Source organism: Phocoena sinus, chromosome 11 (genome assembly GCF_008692025.1).
Source record: "Phocoena sinus isolate mPhoSin1 chromosome 11, mPhoSin1.pri, whole genome shotgun sequence".
In the NCBI taxonomy this organism is placed as follows: domain Eukaryota; kingdom Metazoa; phylum Chordata; class Mammalia; order Artiodactyla; family Phocoenidae; genus Phocoena; species Phocoena sinus.
This window is the reverse complement of record NC_045773.1, coordinates 90,461,714-90,489,710: the sequence shown is the minus strand read 5'-3', so window position 1 is coordinate 90,489,710 and position 27,997 is coordinate 90,461,714. Positions and strand designations below refer to the sequence as shown.

General features: G+C 40.1%; 2 protein-coding genes across 9 annotated transcripts in view; one reads left to right on the top strand and one right to left on the bottom strand.

The window, feature by feature from the left end:
- Positions 1–19: 19 nt before the first annotated feature.
- FAM8A1 (family with sequence similarity 8 member A1) lies at positions 20–9,337 on the top strand. The gene is made up of 5 exons (XM_032650410.1): positions 20–852; positions 1,917–2,037; positions 3,642–3,765; positions 4,277–4,416; positions 5,904–9,337. The coding sequence occupies exons 1-5, from the start codon at positions 114–116 to the stop codon at positions 6,046–6,048; spliced, it is 1,269 nt and encodes a 422-aa protein (XP_032506301.1). The 5' UTR covers positions 20–113; the 3' UTR covers positions 6,049–9,337.
- Positions 6,772–27,997, bottom strand: part of NUP153 (nucleoporin 153) — an 81,969-nt gene continuing 60,743 nt past the window's right edge. For 7 of the 8 annotated variants that reach the window (XM_032650402.1, XM_032650401.1, XM_032650403.1 and 4 more), the window contains 7 exons: positions 25,861–26,478; positions 22,864–23,058; positions 19,761–20,648; positions 17,471–17,827; positions 16,514–16,786; positions 13,365–13,533; positions 6,772–12,949 (listed from right to left, as the gene is read on the bottom strand). In XM_032650402.1, the coding sequence (XP_032506293.1) occupies positions 12,868–12,949; positions 13,365–13,533; positions 16,514–16,786; positions 17,471–17,827; positions 19,761–20,648; positions 22,864–23,058; positions 25,861–26,478 (2,582 nt within the window). In that variant the 3' untranslated portion in view covers positions 6,772–12,867. The remainder of the gene's footprint in view (positions 12,950–13,364; positions 13,534–16,513; positions 16,787–17,470; positions 17,828–19,760; positions 20,649–22,863; positions 23,059–25,860; positions 26,479–27,997) is intronic. The other variant, XM_032650409.1, reaches the window with a different exon arrangement.

The window sequence follows — 27,997 nt, the reverse complement described above, 5'->3', positions numbered from 1 at the left end:
ATTGTTGACGCTTGCGGCTGCAGCGGTGGCTACCGGGCGGTTGGGGAGGGGCCAGTGGGGGAGTGAGACAGGCGCAGTGACAGCGACCGCCCGAGCGTGCTGCTGAGGCGACGATGGCGGAGGGGCCGGAGAAAGCCCGAGGCCGCCCTCCCGGGCAGGACGACGGCGGAGGGGACCACGAGCCCGTTCTTTCCCGAAGAGGCCTTCCCGCCGCCGCCCCACGGCCCCGGGACGGGCCGCAGGCCGAACCCCAGGCTCCGGGCCGGCCCCCAGCCCCGGGCCTCGGTCCCCCCGCGGCCGCCACCGAGGAGTCGGAGCCGCCGCGCGAGCCCGAGAATGGCAGGGAGGCGGGCTCCGGCTCTGGCTCCGGCCCCGGCTCTGGCTCCGGCTCTGGCTCGCAGGCACCGGCAGGCTGCGAGGCGCCCGAGGCGGCGGCGCCGCGGGAGAAGCCGGCGCGGCTGAGCGCCCGAGAGTACTCCCGGCAGGTGCACGAGTGGCTGTGGCAGTCCTACTGCGGCTACCTCACCTGGCACAGCGGCCTGGCCGCCTTCCCCGCCTACTGCAGCCCCCAGCCGCCTGCGCCCATCTACCTCGCGGGCGCCGGTGCCGCCGCCGCCCCGGCCTCCGGGCCGCCGCCCCTGCAGCTGGGCTATTACAACCCCTTCTACTTCCTGAGCGCCGCGGCCGCCGGGCCCGAGCCGCCGGCCTCCGCCGGCCTCACCGCCTCGGCTCCGGTCGCCGGCCCGGGAGCCCGCGCGCCTCACGTGCAGCCGCCGGCCCGGGCAGCCCCCGCGACGAGGGTAGGACCCGCCGCTGCCTCGCGAGCTTCGAGCGAGACCGGGCGGCAGGCAGGTGAGAGGCTCTTCGGGGAGCGACCTGGAGGCGGGGCCGGCGGGCCCCTCTCGCTGTCACCGCCGCCGCGCTCGCCGCGGCTTCTGCGCGTCTGTCAGCTCGCAGGGGGTACAGCGCGGCCCTGCGAGCGCCTCCCCTTAGACCTAGCGCTCCATATCGGTTCCCTGGCCCCCCGGTCTGGTGGTTTCCATGTGCAAAGAAGTCTTTGCTCCTCAAAGCGTCCTCTTAGCCTTCGTCTCCACGGTGTGGAGTGAGATCCGAAGCTTAATTCACTCTCAGACGGCAAACCCGGCTTGGGGGTAGGGGAAGTTTTGACTGGTGATGCTGGAAAGCATCCAGGCATGGATGTATTAACTATATTATCTATAGTTAATATAACTGTTTTATGAATTAGGGACAGTGAAACTGACGGATATTAAAGGAGATTTTTCAGGAATGCAAATGGAGTTATGAACCTTTGGGCCTTGGCTTCATCTTGTGTGTTGTCTGTTTACTTCTGTATGGGAATTAGAATATTCTGAGTCACTTACACTTTTTAGTGTATTATTTATAGACTTTTTGTTTACTTTATCCAGCCACAGATAATATGGGACAAGACCTAGTTGCCTGAATTTGATTCAAAATTTAGGATGGCAACTTGATAATCCCTGGATTTGTTACATAGAAAGACAAACTAAGGGGTGAGATGAGGGGCTCAGGGATTTACTTCGTACTGTCTACACTTGATATTTTGCTTAAAAAGTTTAATTTTGTGTCATAGGCTTGTAATCACCTGGAGTCTCATTTGAATCCCTAGTGAAATGTATTGAGTACTTGAAATAAATTTATCTGTGAAATCACTTCTAAACATTAAGGGGGTGAAAACAAGCTTTAAACTGCTCAGTAAATCGTGAAGTAGCGTTGCTGTTTTAATAACATGTCCTATTGAAGTCAATAATTGTTGCAGTTATAAAATTTTTTTTATCAGCAAGTTGTACCTTGACTTTACATTCATTACCTAGCTTGGGTTCCAAGGCCTATGTGTAACGATTAGTTTCCTAACTTTTTTTTTTTTTAATTTACAGGTAGAGAGTATGTTATTCCATCCTTGGCCCACAGATTCATGGCAGAGATGGTGGATTTCTTTATTCTCTTCTTTATAAAAGCAACCATTGTCTTAAGCATTATGCACCTCAGTGGAATAAAGTAAGTTAAGGCCATTTGCAGAAGGGTTTTAATGTCCACTGTCTAGAGATCTTTAATTTTTTTTTCATGCCTGCAAGTGACTTTATGGATAATCTGTGTGCCAGTGTCAGTGATTTCTTTATAGGAGCTTTGTTGGATTTGCTTTCTTGTTGGTTTTAAAAAATAACTACAAAAGAGAGAAAAATACTTAATTCTGCAAGATGTGGGGAATTTCACCTATCAAAAGTAGGTGAAAGGAACCTCCAATCCTGGTTTGATTTTATTCACTATTTTCTTAGGCCAGTTGCAAATTTTTCTCTTAGTCATTTTCAGAGTGGAGTATCTAAACACAAAGGCATCAAGAGGTTTTGGTAGATGAACTATTAATAATCAGCTAGATGGCATTTCCAAATGGGGTTGCGTATACTGTCAGGCAAGTTCCAAGTGAACTGCAAAGTGAGCTATTTATTTGCATAATCTTCCTTTCAGATTAACAATCATAATAGCGGTTATCACTTGTTGAGCACTTCCCATGTGCTAGCCTTTGTATGGATTCTTAACCTTGCCACCACTGTAGAGTAGAGGTTAATATCTCCATTTTATAGAGATTGAAATTTGGGCTTACAAAAAGTTAAGCCCAGAATTTACAAAGGCAGTAAGCGACAGTCAAGTTCAGACCCTGGTAATTAAATTTCAGGGCCCCTGCCAGGAGCCTGAATGTTACTATGATTCTTCCCTGTCTCTCCCTCCCTTATGCCCTACACATCCAATCAAGTACCAACTAACTCTGTTCAGTCTCTTGAATAACCTTCAACCCATACCATTTCCTTTTCACTGTCAGAATTTCATTTTTCATCATTGCTTCTCCCTAGTCCAGTCACTGCCATCACTTGCTTGGATTATAACACAAGTCTTCTAACTGGTATCTCAGTTTACTGTCTCCTGTTTTATCTCAATTCAGTCTCTGATAGAAAACCAAAGAGATCATAAATTCTGATTCTGCCACTCTCCTGCCTTAAAATCCTTCAGTAGTTTCTCATTGCCATCAGGGTAAGTCTTATTAATGTCCTCATATATTTTAACAAATACCCTTATTTCTTAATCACTCACCTGTCACAGTTATTTGAGCCACACTGAACTGCCTACAGCTTCCATCATACTCTTGCTTAAAGGCTTTCTCTCGTTAGTCCCTCTCTCTGAAATTTCTCCCTTCTTAGTCTGGCCAACTTCTCTTCATCCTTCAGATCTCACCTTAAATGTCATTTTTGGGAAGGCTCCACTAAGTGAAGTGTGCCTGGTACGTGTCTCCAAGTACCCAATGGTTCTCTACTATAGCCCTTTTCCCACTTCATTATTAGTTATTCTGCTTTACCTGCTGGATTAGCAACTCTGTGAAAGCAGAGACCATGCTGAACTCACTTGCCATTTTATCCCCGAGGCCAGTACAGCGCCTGCTCAGGGTCGTGCTGCTTATTTGTTGAATAAGCTAATGAATGTTTTGTGTTTGAAACCTAAAGATTAGTTTATAATTTCAATTAAAGTTTTTGATTTACACTAATGAAAAAGAAATCAATGCAACTGCTCTGGTAACTAATTCTTTGTAACCGAAAACTATTTTTTTGTAGGGATATCTCTAAGTTTGCTATGCATTATATAATAGAAGAAATAGATGAAGACACATCAATGGAAGACTTGCAGAAAATGATGGTTGTGGCGCTTATATACAGATTATTAGTTTGTTTCTATGAGGTAAGCTACTGACTTCAGCAAATATTAATATTTTAACAATCTAATTTTAGATTATCAGCCCAAGACAAAAAAGTAGTGGAGATTTTTATTTTTAATCATGTATTTGTCAAATGTCTTTATTTTTTCTAAATTTCCTTTAACATAATACTTTCCAAGTTAGAACTTTCAGAATGGAGACATTTTTCATTTGTAATACATTTCTTTATAATACATTTCAGTCTTGTCCAAAAATATATTGTAAGTTGGTTGTGGAACTTGAAATCCATCTTTCCATAGAAGCAACTTGCTAAAAAATATAATGGGTCATAGAGAAATATTACAGTAGATATCCTGTGGTATTGAAGATGTTAGAGACCTGCAGAAATGCATTAAAAGGTTAACCCTTAAGTATTCTATGAAATTTTTCCAACGTGAAAAATTTAAAACATGAATCATACAGCAGGAAAATTTACCTTTAAAATTGGTATAGTTGAGCCAGTAAATTATTATAAAATTATCCTTCTTTCCTTAGATAATTTGCATTTGGGGAGCAGGTGGAGCCACCCCAGGGAAGTTCCTGCTAGGGCTTCGAGTTGTGACATGCGATACGTCAGTGCTTATTGCGCCAAGTCGGGTTTTAGTGATTCCTTCCTCAAATGTTAGCATTACAACGTAAGTTCTTTTTTTTAGCTTAATGTATTATGTACTTACGAATTGTATTGATTACTGTACTTAAAAATTATTTTCACAAGTTATACCATTTGATAAAAGTATTTTTGGATGTTGGTTCTTCATGGCATATAATAGGCTTACATTATTAAGTTTAAAACAAAGTTTTCAATGATTATCGACTTCTCTTCAGTATATATCTTCAAAGGTAAGCATTTTATGAACTGTAGGTCACAATAATGAGGAGGATTTGGGCGTGGCTACTCTCTATATCAGTGCTCCAGGCCTAGCTTTATTATTCTCTAGATCTGTGGATATTGGAGTTTAGTTACTGCTGTGCCTTGAAGCTTCCATTTGGTAATACCTGTCATTATCCCATCTTGAATAGGCAATAAGAATTTTGACAGCTATACATGCGTGCATCCTGCTCCTAAGTGATAGAGCTTGTAATACTTCCAGTACTCATGGCTAGCTGTTGGCATCTGGCTCTGGGGGAAGGTACAGATAGTGATAATGGAAGTTGTGGAGGTGAGTAGGTGGTAATCAGTTGAGCAAAACAGGATACTGGCTGGAATTGCTGCCAGAATGATTCAGAGTTGGGTTGTTTAAACAAGAGACTCTAGAAAAAGCCTTGAATTTGCTCACATCTTCAAAATTTCCTTACATTTTTGTGATTCTAATAATCCTGGCTATTACTTTTAATGAGTCAATAATGGCTAATATTTACTGAGCACCTCATAAACCAGGCACTGTTTTAAAAACATTGCATATGTATTAACTAATTTAAAGTTAGGTACTATAGGTACTATTACCCTCTTATTACAGATGTGTAACACAACTAGTAGTTGGTAGAAAATGAATCTGAAACCAAGCAGTCTGGATTCAGAGCCCACATTCAGCTGCTGTGTTATCCTATAACCGTTCAGTGCACCGAAAGGCAGAAATCTAATGTTAGTAGGACAATTCTCCATTCTGAGCTACTGTTGAAAGCTTTCCTTAATCACAGAAGCCCACAGAGAAAGATCTGGTAAACAAATACAGTAATTTGAAATGCTGGTGCTCTTCACAGAAGGTAGAAAATGGGACTGCCTAAGTGTACTCAGTTTAGAAGATGGTGAAAACACACTAAAAGTATAGAGGTACTGAGTGACTATAGAAAGGGTAGTAAAGGGAATAGTTATTCTAGTCTTCTGTCAGAATACTAGGAAATACTGTAAACTTTTAGTTCACATTCTAAGACATATTATTGCTTTTCATGTGTAAGTTCTAAAGTCGAACTAACTTTTATGTTACAAAGTCTTTAGAACTAGTCCTGGTGGTTTGATCATACTTTGCTGCTTGAAAGTAATTCAGTTATCAAAGGTTAAAACTCTGTTAATTATACTCTGAATGTTTTAAATACATCTTGAACTTGATAGAATACTATTAATCTATATGTAGTTGGTATACGACTTATCTGTTTTTTGGTTTTTTTTGCTTTAATTTTTTAGGTCCACTATACGAGCTTTGATCAAGAATTTTTCTATTGCTTCTTTTTTCCCTGCTTTCATCACACTGCTGTTTTTTCAGCATAATCGAACAGCCTATGACATTGTAGCAGGAACCATTGTGGTAAAAAGAAATGGGGTCAGATGATGCCCCCAAAAGCCCTGAATTCCATACTCTCTGGAATAATGACAAGACTAAACTATATATCAAGGCCATCAGTATCCCTGGGTTACATTAACTGATGATTTAGAAATTAAAGCAGTCGCTCCAGTGTGATGCAGGTGACTATGCTGAAAGTATTGATTTTACTTGAATGTCAAAGAAAGAACTTCTCCAGCAGAAAAACCTGTTAAGTTCAAGTGTTAAAATTTTTAGATTGAACCGAAGGCAAGTAGTGTCATAATCAACAACGGACAGTATATACTTAAGATCTAAGGTATTAGAACTTGCTGAAAGCATTTTCAGCTTTGAAATCTCCAAATGAAACTTTAAAAGCTTATTTTGGTTTATCCCAAAATGATGGAAAATGTCCAGTTGTGTTTTGTGAACACACTCATCTTTTAGTTAACACTTCTTAAGGAAACTTTTGTCTTTGCTTTTTGTGGGGAGGGAGTGGGGACACACATTTGATAAGCCACTTAGCGCCCATCCCAGGAGCTGGTGAGTTAGCTGCAAGAGAGAGGGGAAAGTGAGGCCGGCCTAGCAGTTCTCTGACTTGAAATTTTAAAATCTGTACTGCAGTTTACTGCAGGAATGATGTAACTTTATAACTATTCTTAATGCCCAAACATGTATTTGGGGGCAGATCTTGCATGATGATGAAAAAGTATTAAGTCATATTGCTATCTTATCCTTGATTTTTTTTTTTTGTTTTTTTAAAGAAAAAGGTAAGTTAGTGATTGCTTTTAATGGGGTTGGGGGGAGGGGTAAGTTTTCACTGTAAATTTAAATTGAAACTCATGTGCAAGTGTTTTCAGTGCCCTAAATCAAACCATAAATATGTGGGGAAAAGCAGTCCCATCAAACTGTTGCATATTTACTGTAAAACAATATTCCCAGTATGTGCGCAGCATGAAGAACGTATTAGTGCCTTTTCAGTGTTCTGAATATAACTTCTCTTTATATACAGGATATCCACATACTAGTTTCCTTTTATTATATTGTTCAAGGAATTAAATAATCTTAGCATTTCATGATTAAATACTAGTAACCTGTGAAATACTTACCAATTTTCCCGTTAGGGACTGTTCTCTGTGACAAGGAAGAGTAGCATTTCCAGATGTTATTCCAAGTTCTTTGGTTCTGTGGGCCAACAGCTCATTTGGGGCCTGCCAGGGATGATGTTTTTGAGGGAAATGTTAAGTAACACTTTGTGTATTGCCATTTAAATTTATTCTTCGATTGCATAGTTGTAGAGTTTTAAGTGTGTGTATGTGCTTTTTGTTAGATGGCCCAGTTAGCTGTGCTGAGGTATATCTGAACTAAAAGTTTTGTTTCTTAGTCATTTTCTGCATCTCTGTTATTTTCCCCCAAAATACTAAACTGTGTTGAACAGTTCATAGCTAGGGTGCTTACAGGATCAGTCTAGGCTTTATTTTGGTCTTAACAGCAAATACATTTGCTATTACTATATCAGTTGTTAAAGTGGGCTTTTTTTGGACATTTAAAACGTGAATATTTTCAATTTGTTTTTAGAAACCGTAACAGTGTCCTAATGCCTTTTCTTATTGTAAAATTTCATAAACCATGAACCATGGTTTTCATAAACAATGTTTTTCAAAATAACTTTATAGTAAATGCATCACAGAAAGCCTATTAGTTAAATGTGTCAAAATACTAAACAGATCGTTTAGTATTTTGTATTCATTCACCTGTTTCTGGGAAGAGAAAGTGTTATGGTCCTTCACAGTAAACAAACCCAAACCATCCACTAACTTCTTAGATTAGAGGAGAAATTATTAGGAAATGTTACATAAACTTACCAATTAGTAGTGTATACATTGGCATCAGAGTATACACCCCCTTTGCCCCTGACTGGGAACTGGAGTTGAAACGTACCCTTCCGACGTGTAGCTCTGGAATACACCTTTAATGTATAATTTCCTCGATGGTTCACCACTTAGGCTATTTTTATACAGTAAAACAAAAGGAAATATGTAGTCCAGTTTGTTTTATACTTTAATATCTATGTAGATGCATTTCTCAGGATTCAAGTTACACTATGTAGCCCTATCAAGTAAAAAGTGTTACTTTGTCTGCCTTTACAACAAAATCCAAGTCTGTTTATGAATGCAGCACTTTTAGGGAGATTTCTGATTCCCAAGTTGGGGGGGAAAATGACAAAATGGGGAAGAAGGGGGAGCCACGTGTTTTTCTCTTGGGGCTGGGGCCTCCCTATTTTCAGTATACTTTATTTCATTTACAGAAATGCTGAATTTTCTGTGTCAAGATAGAATTCTCATACTGAAGCTCTACAGCCTAAAAAGGCAAAAAGAAAGTTGTCTTCATAGTATTAACATTATTCATCACTTTTACAAGATAATAAGGGAACAAAAATTAGGAGTTGTTATGCTGAGAATACTATTTCAGTGAACATACCGTATATAAAACCACAGGTCATGCGGTTAATTTAGGCATCTAGAAACTCTACCTGTTATGAAATGTGCAGCCCGAGTGGCTCCTGCACCTTGAGAAAAGTCTGACATACTGAATGCACGCTGGGCTGAGCTAGGTGAGGGAGCAGCGGCAAGCAAGCTGTGCTTTTAGGGAGTCTGGCTAGAGAGAAAGCACCTGTGTGGTACTCACGTGGCACTGCTTCAGAACTTACTTCTTTCTCCCTAAACAGTCACCTAAGTTTCTCCCAAATATTTAGGATTGAAAAAACATTATATTTGAGGGCTTTGTCTAAATTTATAAAAGTCTTTAATGTTTCAAATGATGGTAAAAATTGTTCTAACTAAAAGAAGGATTTTTTTCCCCTTAAGTGACTTGTTTGGGCGTTTCACTTAGGCATAAATACTTCCAGCAAAAGGAAGACAGGAGTTGAAAATTAAACTACTTGGGAATAAAGGGCTTTTTGATGGGAATGTATTAACTTTTTTTATTCTACACTTACCCCTATGAAAACAGGCTGTTGTTCCTTTTAAAGAATATTCCTAAATAATAGCAGTATTCCTAAAATCTGGCAAATACTTCAGTTACTTGCCATTTCCCACCCTCCAGCCCATACCAAAGGCCAAAGTGTTTGCAATACGTGCTTGCCTGGGTAAAGTTCCTCATCTCAAGCTGTGTGCGTATTTCTTTGCAGTTCATTATAGTATGGCTTGATCCACAAACAGTATCTGATGGCCTGCCTATAAATGAAAATTCAACATTCTGTTTTTAATAATTTGCCACCAATTTGTATTCTTTGTCTCAATAAATACCTGGTCACCAATGCTTTTGTGTTTTGCCTGTTTCTTTGAGGTTTGCTCCAGAATCTCTTGCTTCCAAATACAGCTGCTCTAGCATTCTCTGCCTTCAGGAGATGAATGCTTTCAGAAATAGAGGTCTATCAAAAAAAAAAAAATCATCCACTTTGAGGTATATTCTTTTAGCAAGTCACTCAGAAGTTAGCTGTAGATGACTAAGCTTTTAATGTTAAACTAATCCTGTCCGTTCCTTACAGTTGTTAACCATTCCAACCGCAGTGCAAGATACTAAGGACCCACATTACAAATGAGGAACCAGCAGTCAGAGTCTCGTAGCTAGTAGAAGACTGAGCTGGGCAATTTAATCCTAGTCTGGTCTTGAAAGCGTTCCCTATTCAGACCTTTGCAAACAAAACTAGGACAGGACACACAACAGGTTCCTCGAGAAACACAAAGATAATAAAGGATAAACTTAAATGTAGTTAAACTGTGGCGTGGTCTGAATCCTGTAGACAATGTGCTGTCAGGACCTCAGCCACGAACTACTGCACATTCTGGAAACCACAGTGGATGTCTGAGGTAAGCATATAAAAATTGCCCCATATTACAAGGAAATGAAAGCTCTGACGTGGTACATATAGCTGGTGTGTGTAGCTAGACCCAACACACCCATTTTTATCAATTTTACTGTACCAAATTCGCCAGTTTCCAAACAGGCCCAGCACATGACGACACAGTGATACAATTAAAGAAAACATAAGTTTTTTCCCCAGGCTCAACCAGGAAGTTTATGGCCTGGTTACAAATTCCTAAAATTAGTCCAACACTTATTTCAAGTAATAAAATCCTAATTCCGTGAATAATTCCAAGAGAAATTTGTAACAAATAACTAAAGACTTATTTCAGTGGTCTGAATTGTACTTCTTGGTGCCCCAAACTGTAAATTACTAAAAAACCAACCTACCACTTGAGAGTGGCCTGCCTGGACCTCATGCATCAGAAGTCTTCCAGGTGCTCATGTAATGATTTGGGGCCCTACCTGGACCCAGTGATGCATCAGTCTCTGGTGAGCAGGTCCCAGGATATACATTTGGCCCACCCCACCGAGCATGTTGATGTACATTCAGTGAGAACAACGGACCCTCTTGTAAATCAAATTATATAAACATACCTGATGATTCCATCTTTCTGCATATGCCTTTCTTACCTTCAGAGATTATTTTCAGTTAAAAACAATTCCTCATTGATCCAGCACGAGATGTGGGCTTTTATTGTTTTCTTTCCATAACGTTTCCCCTTCTTCCACAAACAGCGCTTGACTTTCATTTGTGTGTGGAGCATGGAACCCAAGGCTGCTATTACAGCCACAGGGGTGGGTCTACAGCCTGTACCAGTCCGACGAAGAGATACCTCTGCTGGGCTTAAGCAGGGACTGATTTGAGGCTGGAGCTGCTACCACGAATGTTTTCTACAGCTGCCATGTGCAGCCTGAGAGTTAAAGCAGTTGACATGAAAAGACAAGTCCTACCTAAGTCCCAAATACTCTAGCCCTAGAGATCTCAGTTCTGGGGGCCAGATTTCATTTATAAAATAAGCCACCCTAAGTTTGGTTTTCAGTTACTTGCTTTTTAAAAAAAAATTACTAAATAAAATGAAATATTTCCAGCACATTTTTAAGGAAAAATCTTTCCCAGAATAGAAAGTCTAATATTCCCATCCATATCGACCTAAAGAATGGCTAAGAGTGAACGAACATGCAGTTTAGTTAGGCATTAACTTCTCAGCATCAACACCCCACAGGTTTCCAGTTTACTTCTTTTAGCATTCACCATCATCTGCCCCCAGAAGAGGTTCATGTCAAATGTATATTATTTAATAAGGTGAGAATTATAAACACAAAATTCCTACTCCGAAACCAGCATTTGATGATGGCCTAAGACATTTTCAGTAAGAGAAGCCATGTCACTGGAAACACAGAAAAGCTCTTAAACATTTTAAAGTACTGAATTTAACCACAAGTTCAGCAAAGTAAAAGTCGCCACAGAATCATCATATGTACAGATTGAAGAATACAATCATCAAACGCTGTCCCAAGAGCACTTTTATGGACCATAGGAAAGAAATCTAGTTTAAAAAAATCTATAAAATAATCCAAAAGAAATTCCACAAAATGACCACTGAAGTTTTTGTGGGCTATTCTGGGCATGCATCTCCAAGAACTCTATCAATAAAACACTGTCTAGCCACCTATCAAGGAAGATACAAACAGAAATGGCTGTGTGTGTTTATTTTCAACTTTTAAAAAGGTATCAATTTATATGCAAAGTAGGTGCGATTCCTAGCACCAGACATAAAGCAGGGTTATCTTCAGACACTTCCCCTTCAGTTAGGAGTTGTCCAAATCACTTCAATGTATTCTTCAGAATTTTTCTTCTAACTGACCATTGTTAACCTTCATAAAAAGGTTCCCTTCCACTAACACTCATACCTTCACTAGGATTTAACACTAGAACAAAACGTATTTCATAACTTTTTATTGATGGCATTTATCCCATGGTTTAACATGTTAATTATACTGTAATAAACATGGCTTTAATATTAAACTTTTCCTTATTATCCAAAGTCACCACAGTCCATTTCAGTAAATATAAAAATATATGCTTAATACTTTGTACAATACTGGTTTTTGGTCCAAACAAAAACTGGATCAGAAAAGCCAATAAACTCACTTTAAGAATCCCCAATTTTTTTTTTTTTAAAGATTTCCAAATGGATTTAGGCAACTTTGAATAATGGGATTTACATAATAAAATCTGAGACAAGACTAAACAACAAAAAAAACTTTCTAACACAAAATTAAAATTTCAAGTTCACAGATTTAGGTTATGCCAAAAAAGTACAGAAACAAAATTGTATTTACACAAGTTTCATAATAAAATAATGAAAAAGGCAAGACAGGTGATAGTCAGAAGAATGCCAATATAGAAATAGCATATAATTATTAAATGGAGAACGAACTAGATCTAGCAACTCCTTAGCATGGACCATTCTTTAATCAGGCTTTTCCTCTATCAGAAAATTTTAGTGCACAATACACCCAACTCACTCACTTCACACACACACCAGCACAAACTCAGCATAGAAATCATTCATTTCAACATCCTCTAATCTATACAGAATTCCTCAGATATAATTACAATTTCAATGCGTTCCATAAAACGCATATCAACGCACATGGTGGTGCAGAAAAAGAGGTTGTATACAAAGCCATTCTCTTGAGCGGGCTTGATTCCTGGGTTCAGCCAGCCTATGCCAAACCAGTGAATAATTTGCTGGATCATAAAACATTTTTGCTGAAGAATAAGTCACCAGTCTAGCTATTATTTTTTTAAAAGGGGGTGGGAGAGGTGAGGTTGGGGCTTCTGTAAAGAAAAAAGGAGGAAAATTCCAAAATTAAAGATCTGACCTCAGATAACCCAGCACGTAGTACAATCCAGAATCTGAAAGTAGGGCACCAGCTGTTGTTAAAACAGTGTGTATAACACCATCAAGATCTTTATTTCCTGCGTCTAACAGCAGTCTTTATCTTGCGACCAGAAACTGCAGTTCCAGGAGAGAATGAGTTTTTCCCATTTGACCTGTGAAAAACAAAAACTCTGTAATGTGACATGATGCTCAGATGCAAGTTCACAATCCTAACACTAAATGTGACTGGTGATGGGGTGGGGGACACTGCTTTCTGCTACACCTCATACCCTCGAGAGAGACACGCGCACACACACACACCCCCTGCTACTTTCTGCTACACCTCATACCCGAGACAGACAGACAGACACACACACACACACACACACACACACACTCCCTCTCTCTCTCTCCCTCCCTCCTGCTAGTTTTCTTAGGCCATGATCCTCCAAAATTGTAATATGGTAAACTGATGGAGAACATAGATTTTACCTCAACCATACCGCACCTTGGTGATTCTATACACGTACACACAAACACACACCCTCACTATGTTAAATTCTCCATTTCAACAAAAAGCTCTCTTACCCCACAGAAAACGCCGCTGGAGACTGGCTAAACTGAAAGCCCCCCGAGCCAGAGGGCTGGGCTGAGGCTGCAGGTGTGCTGGCATTTGCCCCGAACGTGAACACTCCTGATGGATTATTGTTTGTGAAGTTGAAATTTGTAGCGCTGCTGCCAAACTGGAAAACAGAACCTGCAATAGATGAAGCAGAAAAGCTTTATTAAGGTAAAAATGATGGTTCCTCTAGTAATGACTCTGACCTTTACATACAAAAACCTGTAAAGGGTTAAAGCTCTTATGGTCACTTAAAGAAAATTAAGTATTTTCTCCACTCACACAATATATACCTGACACCCTCAAACAAGTGACCTAACTCACCCATGACCAAGGAAAAAAGGGCAAAGTGGACTTTTCGCTAAGACCGTGGAATCAACAAACATACTTACCTCTATCTTCTTCAAAATTACGTTAACATAACAGTAAAGGGAATTTTACAATAAATGGAGAGAGGAGACAACACAACAAAATTTTGAAGCTGGAAGGCTAACTGGAGCCAAGTACTAAACTAGCAGCAAAGGAAAGCACAGAAGTCTTTCCATTTATACTAAATATACCCAAAAGGCTTAGGTTCCAGGTACTTCCGGAAGTGAGAATGAAGGTGTGACTGAAAACACCCCAGCAGAATGGTAGAGTATCTGTTTAAGAAGCAGATACCTAGATCAATCCCTCCCCAGCACCAAACAGGATAATAAATCTCCTCTACCCAGCAGAAGAATAGAACTTTAGTCTCTGGAGAGGCCTCTGGACCAGGGGACATCACACATAAAGGCAAAGATACCATATTGAAAACAGAAGCATTCAGAATAGGTTGACACAATGAATATTGAGAGCGGCAGCCTTCTGCCCTGACTCAGCTCCCATACCACTGGCAATCAGGAGTATATATACCCTTCAGGAAGGAGACCGGAAGAATCTTCTCTGGGAAATCTGGCAGTCTGAAAGGAAAGACCTAAAGATATTGTACTAGCATCCAGTTCTTCCCAAGAGGACAAGCCAGTTATTAGATAAACCTACAATGATATTCAAGATCTGTAAGCCCTAACCACATACAATGAATTATTGAGTGGTATTTAGGTGTCCTGCACTCATAAAGTTATAAGTAGAATGGAAGAAAATATTCACAAACCATATATCTGATAAAGGGCTGATATCCAAAATACATAGGAACTCCTACAACTCAAGAGCAAACCTCCCCCCCACCAACAAACAAAAACCAAAACCAAACCAAAAAACCCCTCAAATAACCTAATTTAAAAAACGGGCAAAGAACCTGAATAGACATTTCTCCAGAGACAACACACGGGTAAATATAAAAAGATGCTCAACCTCACTAACCATCGGGGGGAATGCAAATCAAAACCACTAGGAGATATCAGCTCACACCTCTTAGACTGTCTATTATCAAAAAGGTAAGAAATAACAAGTGTTGGCAAGGACGTGGAGAAAAGGGAGCCCTTGTGAACTGTGGGTAGAAATGTAAACCGCCGCAGCCACTATGGAAAACAGTATGGAAGTTCCTCAAAAAGTTAGAGACAGAACCACCATATGATCCAGCAATCCCATTCTAGGTATTTACCCAAAAGCCTTGAAACTAGGCTCTCAAAAAGATAGCTGGACTCTCTCATTCACTGCAGCATTATTCACAATGACCAAGATGTAGAAACAACCTAAATATCCATAGACAGATACACAGATAAAGGAAATGACATATATACATAAAATGGAATGTTAATCTTGCAATATGGGAAAATATGCATGCATCTGGAGGACATAAGTGAAATAAGCCAATCACAGAAGAACAAGTACTACATGACTTCACTTCTATGAGGAATCTAAAATAACCAAATTCACAGAAGCTAAAAGAATGGTGGCTGCAGAGGAGGGCTTGGGAGTGGGAAGAAACGAGGAGCTGCTATTCAAAAGGTATAGAGTGTCAGTCATGCAAGACGCGTACATCCTAGAACTCTGCTGTACAATACTGAGCCGAGGTAACGACACTGCGCCGCGCACTTACTCTGCTGAAAGAGTAGACAGAGCTCACGTTAAACACGCTTACTACAATTAAAACAAACCCCAGACACTGCAAGTGGAGAGGCAAGAAGCACCAAACACGTGAGGAAAGTATTTCATAAGAAACACTGAAACCAAAACAATAATAAAGAAAAGCAATTTGGAGAAAACTGACTAAGCAAACGCTTTAAGAAGGGGGAAAAAAACCTCTGCATCATTAATATCTTCAAGAGATCAATAGAAAACGCTTCTAAAACAAAAGCAGAAGGATATAAAAAGGAGACATCCACAGAACAAAGAGGACCACTCGGAAGTTAAAAAGTAATACAAGTAGAAGTAAAATCTCAACAGGTGTGTTTAAAAGTAAATTGAGGGCTTCCCTGGTGGCACAGTGGTTGAGAGTCCGCCTGCCGATGCAGGGGACACGGGTTCGTGTCCCGGTCCGGGAAGATCCCACATGCCGTGGAGCAGCTGGGCCCGTGAGCCATGGCCGCTAGGCCTGCGCGTCCGGAGCCTGTGCTCCGCAACGGGAGAGGTCACATCAGTGAGAGGCTCACATACCGCAAAAAAAAAAAAAAAAAAAAAAAAAAAAAAGTAAATTGAGGGGGACTTCCCTGGTGGTGCAATGGTTAAGAATCCGCCTGCCAATGCAGGGGACACGGGTTCGAGCCCTGGTCCGGGAAGATTCCACATGCCGCGGAGCAGCTAAGCCCGTGCGTCACAACTACTGAAGCCCACGTGCTCTAGGGTCCACGTCCCGCAACTACTGAAGCCCACGCACCTAGAGCCCGTGCTCCGCAACAGAAGAAGCCACCACAATGAGAAGCCCACGCACCACAACGAACAGTGGCCCTTGCTCACCGCAACTAGAGAAAGCCCGCGCACAGCAACGAAAACCCAATGCAGCCAAAAAGAAGTGCTTAACTGTGTGAAAGTTGGGAATGCTGTTTATAGGTAATACACATCTCTGTTCTGCCAAGTACAAGGGACAAAAAAAAAAAAAAAAAGACATGCATGGTTTCAAAGTTCAAAGAAAAACATTGTATTTAAGACATACAGAACCCAAATGCGGAAACAAAGGACATGAGTACTACATACTTACTGGAATTAGGAGCTGTTCCTGAGACAAATGCAGACTGACTAGGCTGCTGTCCAAACACAGGAGGCTGGCTGCTGCTCGACACTGTCCCAAAAGTAGGTGCCGCAGGCTGAGAGCCAGCAGAAAATAATGCTGCTGAAGATGACAGAGACCCAAAGCCTGGGGGGTTAGGCTGGCTGGCACCTTGGTTTTGTCCAAATGCTGGGGTCTGGTTAGCACCGAACGCTGGACTGGCAGATGGTGCTGAAGGTCCAGTGCCGAATACAAAGGAGGATCCTAGAGGCCCACAGAAATACTGAAATTACCATGATGGTTAAAATGAGATAAGCCTCAAGAAATCGCTATAAACTGAAAAGCACATTTCAAGCTTCTTTCCAGACTCTTACCTTGCTGAACAGATCTTATCAAGACAAGTTTTGAATACTGATTAAGAATACAATTCTACCATTATTTAGTAAAACCATATAAAATCCAAATAAACAAAAACTTCATTAACAAGACTCCTATCTTAACAGCCCAAAATTTTTAGGTCTTTAAAGAGATAAATCTAAGAAGACAACTGATCTGCCATCAGAAGTGTGACACACTGCAGAAATCAGCTAATGCTGTGACTATGTATCCGTTGCATAATGAGGACTAATGTCTATTAAAATAATCTTCAGCGTCTGGCTATTTACAAATTAACATTGCAAAGAAAAACAAAACAAAACCCCCCAAAAAGACAAGAAACACTTGAAAAAACTAAAGATTATACTCCTAATGAGATTAGAAATATTGCTTCCAAGAGTTACTTAAACTATACACAAAATGCACATCATTCCACAGAGTGAATAACTACAACACGCTGGGTAGAGATGACCTAAAAGCAGCCATGCTCTTTTGTGGTATTATCTGCTAAGAGTTCATCTGCTTACAATGAAAGCCATTCAAACTAACATGTCTCTTCTTTTTTAAAAGTACCTGCAGAGCTTGATGTGGTGGGAGCTCCAAAGCTGAAACCAGAGGCGGCAGTATCACTGCTGCTGGCACCCGGACCAAAGACAAATGGGGCGACGGCTGTGCCCGCGCTCGACGTGGTTGCTGGTTTGCTCTCTCGAGAAAATAGCAAAGACTGAGATGTACTGGATTCGGCAGAGTTCCCAAAGGCAGAGCTGCTCACAGGACTGTTGGCCTGTCCAAACACAAAGGCAGCCGCAGGCGCACTGGAGGATGAGGTGGAACTACCAAATATGCCACCACCAGCTGAAGTGGCTGGTGTACTTGAATTAGAGGAACTGTTGTTCAAGAAACTGAAAACTGGCTTTGCTGTACCTTGATCTATAAGACAGAAATTAAGAAATAAACAAAAACTTTTAAAAACAAGTAATACCAGAAAGCATTTTTTCCTAGCCTAAAGTCTAATACGAGTCCATTAGAAAACAGAATCATTAAGTTTTTAATATAGATTCATTCATCAAATGGACATCTGTTATGTTAAATTCTGATACAGTCAAATATATCCATCTTTTCTTTTATGGCTTATGAATTTTGTCTAACATAGCAAAACCTCTGGCATTCAGATTAATAAAAATAAAAAATATTCCTTAAATCCAAATCTAACTGGATACTTTGGATAACAAATTCAGACAATAGGAGATAGCTACAGTTTTATAAATTTGATTTCGCAATTTATGTTAGCAGGATTGTAACTTCAATTTATCTGAACAATGGCCAATTTTCTCTGCCGCCTTTATTGACTGGTGTACCCTTTTGCTCACTAATTTGTAACTCTACCTTTTACCACGTATTAAACTTCTAAACCTCTACAGTTACTGTTACTATTTTAAATATTGTAACTTTGTAGTATTGTTTGATATTAGTAGGGCAAACCTACCTGACTGTATGTGTACCCTTCTCCCCAAAATTTCTTATATATTTTCCCTTCCATATGAATTTTAGAATTATTTTAGCTTGTCAAGCTCCACAAAAATTCCTCTAAGAACTGCAATTATATTGGGAGTGAGGTGGAGAGTAAAGGATGTTCTCACTCAGGAGCAAGTATAAAACACGCCTTTTATGTTCTCTTAATTCTTTAGCATGTTGCAGGTTCTGCTGATATTATAAAATACAAATTGGAAATGTTAGTAAATACAAATGGGAAATGCTGTCCAACTATTTATTCTTGATTTGGAGAAAAGAGAAAGATTTTTTATATGGTGACCCTGAATCCAGCTACCTTCAGTAGAAGACTTGTTTTTTAAACTTGTTCCAATAACATCTCAGTTCCAACACTATTTACTAGACAGGGCTGGTCACATTGTGGTATGGGCACTGGTATAACTTACAGAAAATGGAACATGTTAGCTCACTTTCAGGTGGTTTAACAGGACGTTAAAAATGTCTATTTCAATGGAAACAGTATAGCGATACCAGGATTAAATTTGATTAGACCCTATCTCATTTTTATTCCTTTCTAAATAATAATGTATAATTTAGTTTTTGTTTCCTTTGAAGGGTGTGTTAAAATTTAAGTAGAATTTTATAGACAAAAACTGCCCACACCTATGTGTGGAATTCCATACTTTTTTTTTCAGGTTAATTTTTCATTTTCTTGTGTTTCTAATTTATTATTCAAAAGTGTTCATGTTCTTTTGCATTGTGTTCTGGGAAATTCCAGTTCACTAATCCAATTATCAGCTGTTTTCCCCCGCCCCCTGCTCCTCAGTCCACACAATGATTTTATTTCACAAACCATGTTTCTTTAACTTTTAAAAATACTATTTCATTTTTTTCTTCCAGATCTTAGTTTTCATAATCACCTCTATTTCTCAGGGATTTATATTTGTTGTCTATGTTCCTTAAATGCCAGATGAAGACTGGTTATCTCTATTTGTAAATGAAGGCCTGTACATAAAGATTTTATTAGTTAAAAAATATTTCATGAGCTTAAGAAAAAAATGCTTATTTTCCTGAACAGTATATGTCAATTCTGATTATAAAAGCCCAAAGAGAAGAGAGTAAGTCATGGACAAATGTGCAAATACTGTGGGCTTTCCATTAGAGCTGTGTTTCTCAAAATTAGATATGCAGATAACTTCATGAGAATCACGGAGGGGATTCTGAAGGAGCTGAATCCTCAGCTGCTTCCCAGAGAGTTCTATTACTGGTACTCTCTCAACTATTTCCAGTATAAACCATTCCTTGACTTGCTACCTTTGTTGACACCTTGTAAAAAAAAAAAAAAAAAAACACAACAATGTTTAATACCTACCAGCTGTAGTACTGGTTTGAGCTCCAAAAGCAAAAGTGGCCTTCGTTGGCTGTTCAGATTCCTTCTCAGATGGCTTTGCCATACTGAAACTAAAGGTCGAAGACTTGGAAGAACCCTCGTCTTTGGTTTGCTCTGAGTTCCCAAAGGAAAACACTGGTGGACACTTTGGCTCTTCACTGTCAGCTTTTTTCCCAAACACTAGAGATGTAGACGTGACAGGCTCTTGCTGTTTCTCTTCTGTTCTTCCCAAAACAAACAACGAGGCAGATGGCAGGGGGGCAGGGTCCACGCTGCCAAAAGCGAACCCTCCTTTGGAGGCAGGGGTTTCTTCTTTTTTTGCTTCTGGCGTCTGACATGTGAAAGGAGCCCCTGGGACACTCTTGGTGTCCACGGTTCCAAAACTGAAGCTGCTCTTGCTCTCAGAGGTCACTGTGGTGTCAGTAGCAGCAAGGGGAGGGTTAATGACACCGGAACCAAAGCCAAAGCCTGCAGATGAAGATTTCGGCGGTTCTTCTTTCTTTTCTTGCTGCCCAAGACTAGACACCCCAAACTGAAATGGAGCTAAAGAAGGCGGATTGCTTAAACCAGAAGCAAGTCCAAACTTAAAATTATTATCATTTTTACTATCTTTTTTAACTTCTTCAGGTTTAGAATCAGATGAAACTCCAAATTTAAAATCTCCTATTGGTTTAGAAAATTTAAAGCCTTCACTCAAAGGGGTTACAGACCCAGAATCTAATGACACACCTATTTTGAAACCTCCTTGATCTCCAAATTTAAAATTTCCAGTGTTTGTTAAAGTCTGAGAAGGCCCAGAAGAGGATGATGGAATACCAAATTTGAAGGATGAGGTTGCTGGGTTCGAAGATGAGGAAGATGGGCTGAAGCCTTCAAAAATATAAGAAACACCAAAAAGAAAATGAATTAATACTACGCTCTCAAACAGAATGTTAACCTTGAAAAGTAAAGGGACATGGGACAACTCTGAAAAGGCCTACTTCGAAGAGTATTAGTTTAACAATGGCAGTAAACATGAACCAAGTTGCCCATATTCAGCATCTCGATACTCATAACTACACTGATGTGCCACATTTCATCTATCAGACTGACAGACATCAAACAAGTTTGATAACACAGTGCTGGTGATGAGACTAGGAGTAACAGACACTCCAGACATGGCAGGTGGATGTGTAAATCAGCACAAAATTTGTGGAGGGCAACTTGCCAATATTTACCCCAAATTACAGACACATGTACCCTTTGACCCAGCAAGTCTACAGCTGAGTCTTTATTTGAATGATAAACTCAAAGATATGCAGAATGCCATATGCAATCCAGGGAGCTGTAAATGAAGAACAAAGTCCAAGCTAATCTGTGGTAATGTCAAGGGTGCAAAAAGGCGGTGTGGTATACAACCTTTTCTAACAAGGGAGAGAGAAGTAAGAATAGAGAGAACAGAAGTATATTTGCTTGTGATGTGCATAAAGAAACACTGAAAGAGTTACAAGAACCTAACCACAGATAGCTATTACCATTGGTGGAGCAGGAAGGATGGAAAATGAGCCAACAGGGACAAGAGAGAGACTTTTCACTGGGAATCCTGTCATAATTTGCTTTTTAAATCCTGTGAGCACATGTGTTATTTACTTAAGAATTAAGATTTTTAGCACCAAAGAACTAGAATTATATGAGTGGAAGCAATATTTTTTTTTTTTGCGGTACGCGGGTCTCTCACTGTTGTGGCCTCTCCCGTTGCGGAGCACAGGCTCCGGATGCACAGGCTCAGCGGCCACAGCCCACGGGCCCAGCCGCTCCACGGCATGTGGGATCTTCCCGGACAGGGGCACAAACCCGTGGCCTCTGCATCGGCAGGCGGACTCTCAACCACTGCGCCACCAGGGAAGCCCTGGAAGCAATATTTTAAAAAATAAAAATACTATACTGAAAAGAACAAAGTCTTGGTTTCAGAATTCTTCGCTGTAGTGGAATAAACTAGAAATGAAGCACTTGAATGACTGGCTCAACACAAAAATCATTAAACGGTGCCAAGGTATTCATCCATTACTCTGTTTACCCACATGTAAATAAAGACAAGTGGCAGCCAAGGGCTTGTAAAAATTGCTTGTCTTCAGATTTCCCCCTTTAATGATTACCCACCCCACTTTCTTTCCATAAGAAACTTATTTGAAAAATTATATCAGAATCTCAAAAGCAGGACTCCCCTGGTGGCGCAGTGGTTAAGAATCCACCTGCCAGTGAAGAGGACATGGGTTTGATACCTGGTCTGGGAAGATCCCACGTGCCAAGGAGCCACTAAGCCCAAGCACCACACAACTACTGAGCCTGTGCTCTAGAGCCCGCGTGCTGCAACTACTGAGCCCACGAGCCACAACTACTGAAGCCCGCGCGCCTAGAGCCCGTGCTCCACAACAAGAGAAGCCACCGCAGTGAGAAGCCCGCGCACCACAACGAAGAGTAGCCCCCGCTCGCCGCAACTAGAGAAAGCCCACATGCAGCAACGAAGACCCAACGCACCCAAAAAAAAAAATCTCAAAAGCAAATAGCTATCCACACGGTCTCTGAAATACCTTAAGTGATATTAGACAGAAAGCTAAAAATAAAGGTGCCAAAGACAATAATTAACTAGTTATCACCTCTGACTCAAAGGATCTCAAAGGCACTTCTGCCTCAAAAGGAAGGTTTAAAGGTATGCTGATTACTGTACTACAGGTGGGGAAAACGGGAAAGGGACCATAAGGTAGCAGCCACATAAGGAGCTTTAGTGATCTCCTAAAACCCAAATGCAGTGTTTTTCAAACCAGTTGTATCCCCTTAGCCATGTTAATTAATTCAGTGGGCTGCAACCAGCATTTTCCTTCTCAAATGAAAACAAATAAAATAGAAAATGTACTTATCTTCACTGCAGACTAGCACACAATTCAACTGCATAATAATTCAGAGACAGATATGAGCTAAAAGTCCAGGACAACAGCTCATTTTACATGAATTTTCAACAGAGAATGAATAGTTTTAAAACCAAAGCTGTTTGTAAATATTTCACGTTAAAGTGGTAATCTAAGGAGGCACTTTGCCAACACCTTACCTGTAAACTCAGACTTTGTGCCCGGCTTTGCACTCTCGCATGCTACGCATTTGTTAGAATCTGCTTTATTCTCCACTAGGCACACTTCACAGTCCCAGCTTCCCTCAGGTTTCTTGAACTTGTCCAATCCTAGGCAGCCTCCAGACAACAGAGAGACAGAGACAGTGCTGCTACTTGAAGCAGGTATTGAACTTCCTAAAAAATAATGGGGAAATACAGGAAAATTCGGATTTACATTATGTCAAGATCTCAGTGACACCACTAAGTCTAATGTACAGTTTTTAATGTGTTTCCTATTAAGAGAAAATGCCAGAAATCTCAACATCACATTGTTAAAAACAGTACAGACATCTCAGATTTCTTTTAATCTTACAAAAGAGCAACTCACACTCACCTTGCTCAGTGATGAGCCCCCTTTTAATCCCCAGTTTGAACAGCCATGGTTTTTAAGAACCATGCTCACAAATCAGAGCCTAAAAGCCTGAATTTTCCTTAATAATCTATCCAATTGTGTTACACATCACAGATTATAAAACACACATTCTCAATTGTAGGCAACAGCCTGACTCATAAAACACACAGCCCAGGCAATATTCATTTCAAGATTTCAAAGCACAGATCTCTGGCTTGGAAATGACTATTTTTGCACAGAAGTGCTCTTTTATCCACTTCGCAATCCAACTCAACACTACCTACTATGTTCGTGGCATTTCTGTTATAAGGCAGCCATTTAATAGACGTTTATTAAGCACCATACCGTGCTTAGGTTCTGGGGATATCGAGATGAATAAAATGTTGCTTAACTTCTAAAGGTGTTTCTGGTCTAAAAGGGGGGAAAGCAAAACGAACATAAATGCAGAGCAGCACCATCACTAAGACGGAGAGTGACAAATGATCTAGACAAGAGTACGGAGAAGAAATTACTATGGGATAGGAGAAGGATTCACAGGGGTGGTATTTACATTTTTAAGCAGAACTAGCAATTTTGTGGGCAGATGCGGCGGCACAGGAAGGATGGCTCAGCAAGGCACAGCTGCATGAAGAAATACGGTGTTGAGAGGGGAGCCATTCACTCTGGTAACCCCACTTCTCTAAATGTCCTCTAGCTCTTGTCACTTTCCCCAGTTACCTGATCTGTGTTTTACTGGTATGTTCTCTTCCATCTTGCCAATAAAATTGTGCCATCTTTGGTCCACTGCCCTTCTCATGAGCTCTCATCTACTCTGATGATTTTAACCACCAACAAAATCGTTCCCATCCATACCTGAGGCCCACACTTCTGGCTTTCATCCCTGTGGTATCTCTCTGTTGGTAGTTCCACTATCCACCTGGCTACCTTGGCTAGATGACAACTCTTCCCTTATACACCTCTCCGATCTATTTCCTTCTCTTTCTCTGACCCTTCTACTGCTCTTCTGGTTCAAGCCCCCTCATCTCTTGCTTAATAGCCTTGTTATTGAGACCTCTGGTTTTGTTCCCCTGAAATCCATCCTCCTAAAAAGCAACTAGTACCACGTGGTTTTTGCTTCTCCTCTCTGGTTATTCATTTAAAAGATTAACTGCTCCGAAGTTCTATTCCTGCTACTCTCTGAAGCTGGCAGAGTCCAGTTTTAGGCTGTCTGCTCTATGTGCTCTGCTCACTCACCTCACACCACCTCTACTCCCATGACTTGCTTGAAAACTATGGGCTAATGACTCCCAAATCTGTATCTCCAGTCCAGAGGGTCCATTATCAGTATATCCAAAGGCCTCACACACATCTGTCAACTTCAGCAGCTTGAAATCAACATATCTTCAACCGTACGTTATTCTATACCCCGTTTGCTTTTATTAGTACATATCACTACTATCTCTACCTATATTATTGATCAGCTTCCTAACCTGCCCTCTGGTTTCCAAATTTTGCTGCCTTCAAATCTATCCTCCAAAAAGCCACCAGGTGACTTATCAAAAATATGTTTGACCCATCAACTCAGAATAAATTTTGGTTTCCTACACGCATCAAGAGCTTTCTTTCTTTTTTTTGTTAAGGGGAAGAGGAAGAATGCCAGATGGAAAGAGAAAAATATTTCGGAAAAAAGATTCTTAAATCTTATTCTTGTAGAGATGTCTAGCAGGAATCAGAAATATGGCTCACCCCTGGTGTTAAGAGAGGGATGTGGGCTATTAACTCAAGAGCTTTCCATTGCAGACACAAAATCACACATCCATGATAATGCAATAAAAATAGGAAGTATAATTCCCAGGATACTCATAACATGTTTTATTTAGTATCCATGTTACCATATATCTGTACCAAATAATTATATAATAGCATTACAAACACAGCAGAGTCAAATGAATTAATTCCAAATGAATTAAAGATCAACGTAAATCTTCAGTAACTCTTTCAAAATTGAACAGAAACAGGAAAAACTCAACTCTAACTTCATTTTTCTGGTTACCTAATAGAACTTTTCATTAATGATTCAGTAATTTATGATCATTGCAGTGTCTCTGGCAGATAGCGCATACAGGTACAGGTATCACCATTAACATTCAGCCACAGCCTTCTCATAATGCAATGAAACCAGCTGTGTAAATGACCACTGGCCATCCTCACTTCTACTTAGAGGAAAAGAGACAAAGGAATATTTTATTCTGTGTAAAGGTTTGAGAAAGATTGCCCCGTTCTAAGACCTTTGCATCTATATTAGCCAACTTTGAAAATGATCATGAAGAGCAAGAAGCTTCTGATAAAACTACATACACAAAAAGAGGTCAAAGCAAATGCTGGACTGATTTTAACACACAGCCTCTCCTAAGAGAACATGCAGTTCCAGTCCCAAGCAAGTCATTTTAATTTCAAGACAGTTCAGAAAAATTAAGACATATGAGGAAATGCTCATCTTGAAACATCTAAAATATTGAGGTTATTCTTAGCTGTTTTACAGAGAATAAATTAAAATGTTCTAGTAAAGAAATGAACAAAATTATTCCAAACAGCCATAAACGTACCTGGTTTCTGAGACATACAGGACACACATTTATTGTCTTCTGCATTATTAGAAACACAGCACACTGGACACTCCCAAGATCCCACGGGCCTTTTGAATTTATCTGTAAATCCTAAGGCACCAGTGGTCTCAGTGCAGCTGGAGGAGGAAGCAGCCACAGTAACAGCGCTTTCTGAAGCCACTGGCAACGTAAGGACTCGCTTAACACCAGTTCCCGGTTTCGGTGTTTCACAAGCTACACATTTTATCGCTTCAGGTTTATTTTGCACTAAACAGGTATCGCAATCCCAAGTTCCTACTGCTGGTTTAAATTTGTCTCCAAAGCCTGTCTCTGGTGCAGAAACAGTTGGTTTGCCACTTTTACTTGGTGTCCCAGTTCCAGTCTGTTTAGCAGTATCTTTTGGCGGCAATTTTGCTGCTTGACAGGCTACACATTTGTTGTCTGTAACTTTGTTCTGGAGTAGACAGGTATCACACTGCCACGATGACCCAGGTTTTAAACTTTCCCCAAACCCAATTCCACTAGAAGAAAAGCTACTTATTGCTGGTCTTGAATAAACTACCAGGCTTGTGGTGGTAGGTTGAGCAGCAAGAGAATCTGCCTTTGGTGATGTGAAACCTACAGTGCGGGGGAAGAGGGGAGCAGGAAGGAAAAGATCAGTCCACGTTTTGATTAGAAAGCCTCTCTATTATTTATTAATCATTAATAAATATTAATAATATTAATATAGACAATAATTATAGAGTAATAGCTGTTAATGATAAAAATAATATTCCTGGGAGGAAACATTTTTACCTTAATTACAGAGTTATTACAGTCCAAGATGGACTACTTAAAAGTAGTTTTGCACCTAAGTTATATTTCTAGTACTAATCACATATTTAATAAGCGACAGACCTAGGTAAAAGTCTACAAGAGATGTTTGGTTTATAGTATATCACCTTCCTCTAGGAATCTGTTTACTGTAGTTCAACCAATACCTAATTTGAGACTTAATTAAGGTATACACATAGAACCATGAAATAAGGAAAAAAACCATGAGGAAAAGTCTTTGTGCTATCAAAACTGGTAACAGTTGAGTTTCACTCAAACTACACTGTATTTGTAGAAATGACCTTTCAATCCTTTACTCTGGACCAATTAACTTTTATTTTACATACACCAAAAAAACACCCGTTTCTCTAGCCTTTACCATCAAGGGAAAAGAAAATCAGAGGGAAAGATGATACAGAAGGTTGTTAAAGAGGTTTTCTAGTGGTACCAAGAAATAATCCAGCCTGGAGCTATTTTTTGCCTAAAGATAAAACAATCCCACATACTTCAGTTACTTCCAAAGGAGGAAAATGTACTATTTTGTTAATGATTAACCTGAGTCACTAAGGTTGGCAAAATTTTAACAGTAACCGCTTCAAGGTGTTACAAGTTTTCTTTTCCTCCCACTTTTTTGGATTTTCCTGATTTCCCTCAAGAGAACATGTAACTTCTCCAAATTTTTGCTATTTAAAAAGTTTAAAAGAGGGGAGGAGTGGGCATTATGAATGCAAAGTGTAACTTCTATGAAGATAACCTATATGCATTTGATGCTGACTGACTACCACTTAGTTCACCCTAACACAGGCATTCTGGAGTCCTGCCCATAACTGCATAAAACCGTCCATATTGAGACTCTAGTAGGCAGTAATACCCATCTATAAAATGGGAGCTACACGAAAAACACCTAATCCCTCTAAATCTTGCTGTAGCATCCAACCTTATTATTGAAACTCATATGCAGTTATACATGAACACATGTGCTGGATAAATCTAAATTCTTTCTGAGCTACTAGATTATCTTATAAACACTTTTATATTCTTATAGTATACATCCCAGTTGGAATTATACTATCCTCTTTGATTTTCAAACTGAAAACCTATTCCTATTTGAGGACTTCTATTCATTATCTTCAAATTCTTACCCACTAACATTCATATCTTATTTTATTTGAAGTGAGTACTATCCTGTGTGTGTGTGTGCGTGTTACAGTCAGCATATGTTTCCTTTCCACCTGGCTTTGTTATATATATACCACAACTGGGGAATAATCTGAGAACAAGGCAGTTCAATGCTCTCAGAGAGATACATGTCCAGGTATATATC

What these genes read in the sequence shown, in the direction of transcription:
- FAM8A1 (XM_032650410.1), top strand. Translation starts at nt 114, where the DNA reads ATGGCGGAGGGGCCGGAGAAAGCCCGAGGCCGCCCTCCCGGGCAGGAC. An exon ending in ATGCACCTCAGTGGAATAAA is followed by an intron (nt 2,038 to 3,641) that starts GTAAGTTAAGGC and finishes ATTTTTTTGTAG; the next exon opens with GGATATCTCTAAGTTTGCTA. An exon ending in TCAAATGTTAGCATTACAAC is followed by an intron (nt 4,417 to 5,903) that starts GTAAGTTCTTTT and finishes TTAATTTTTTAG; the next exon opens with GTCCACTATACGAGCTTTGA.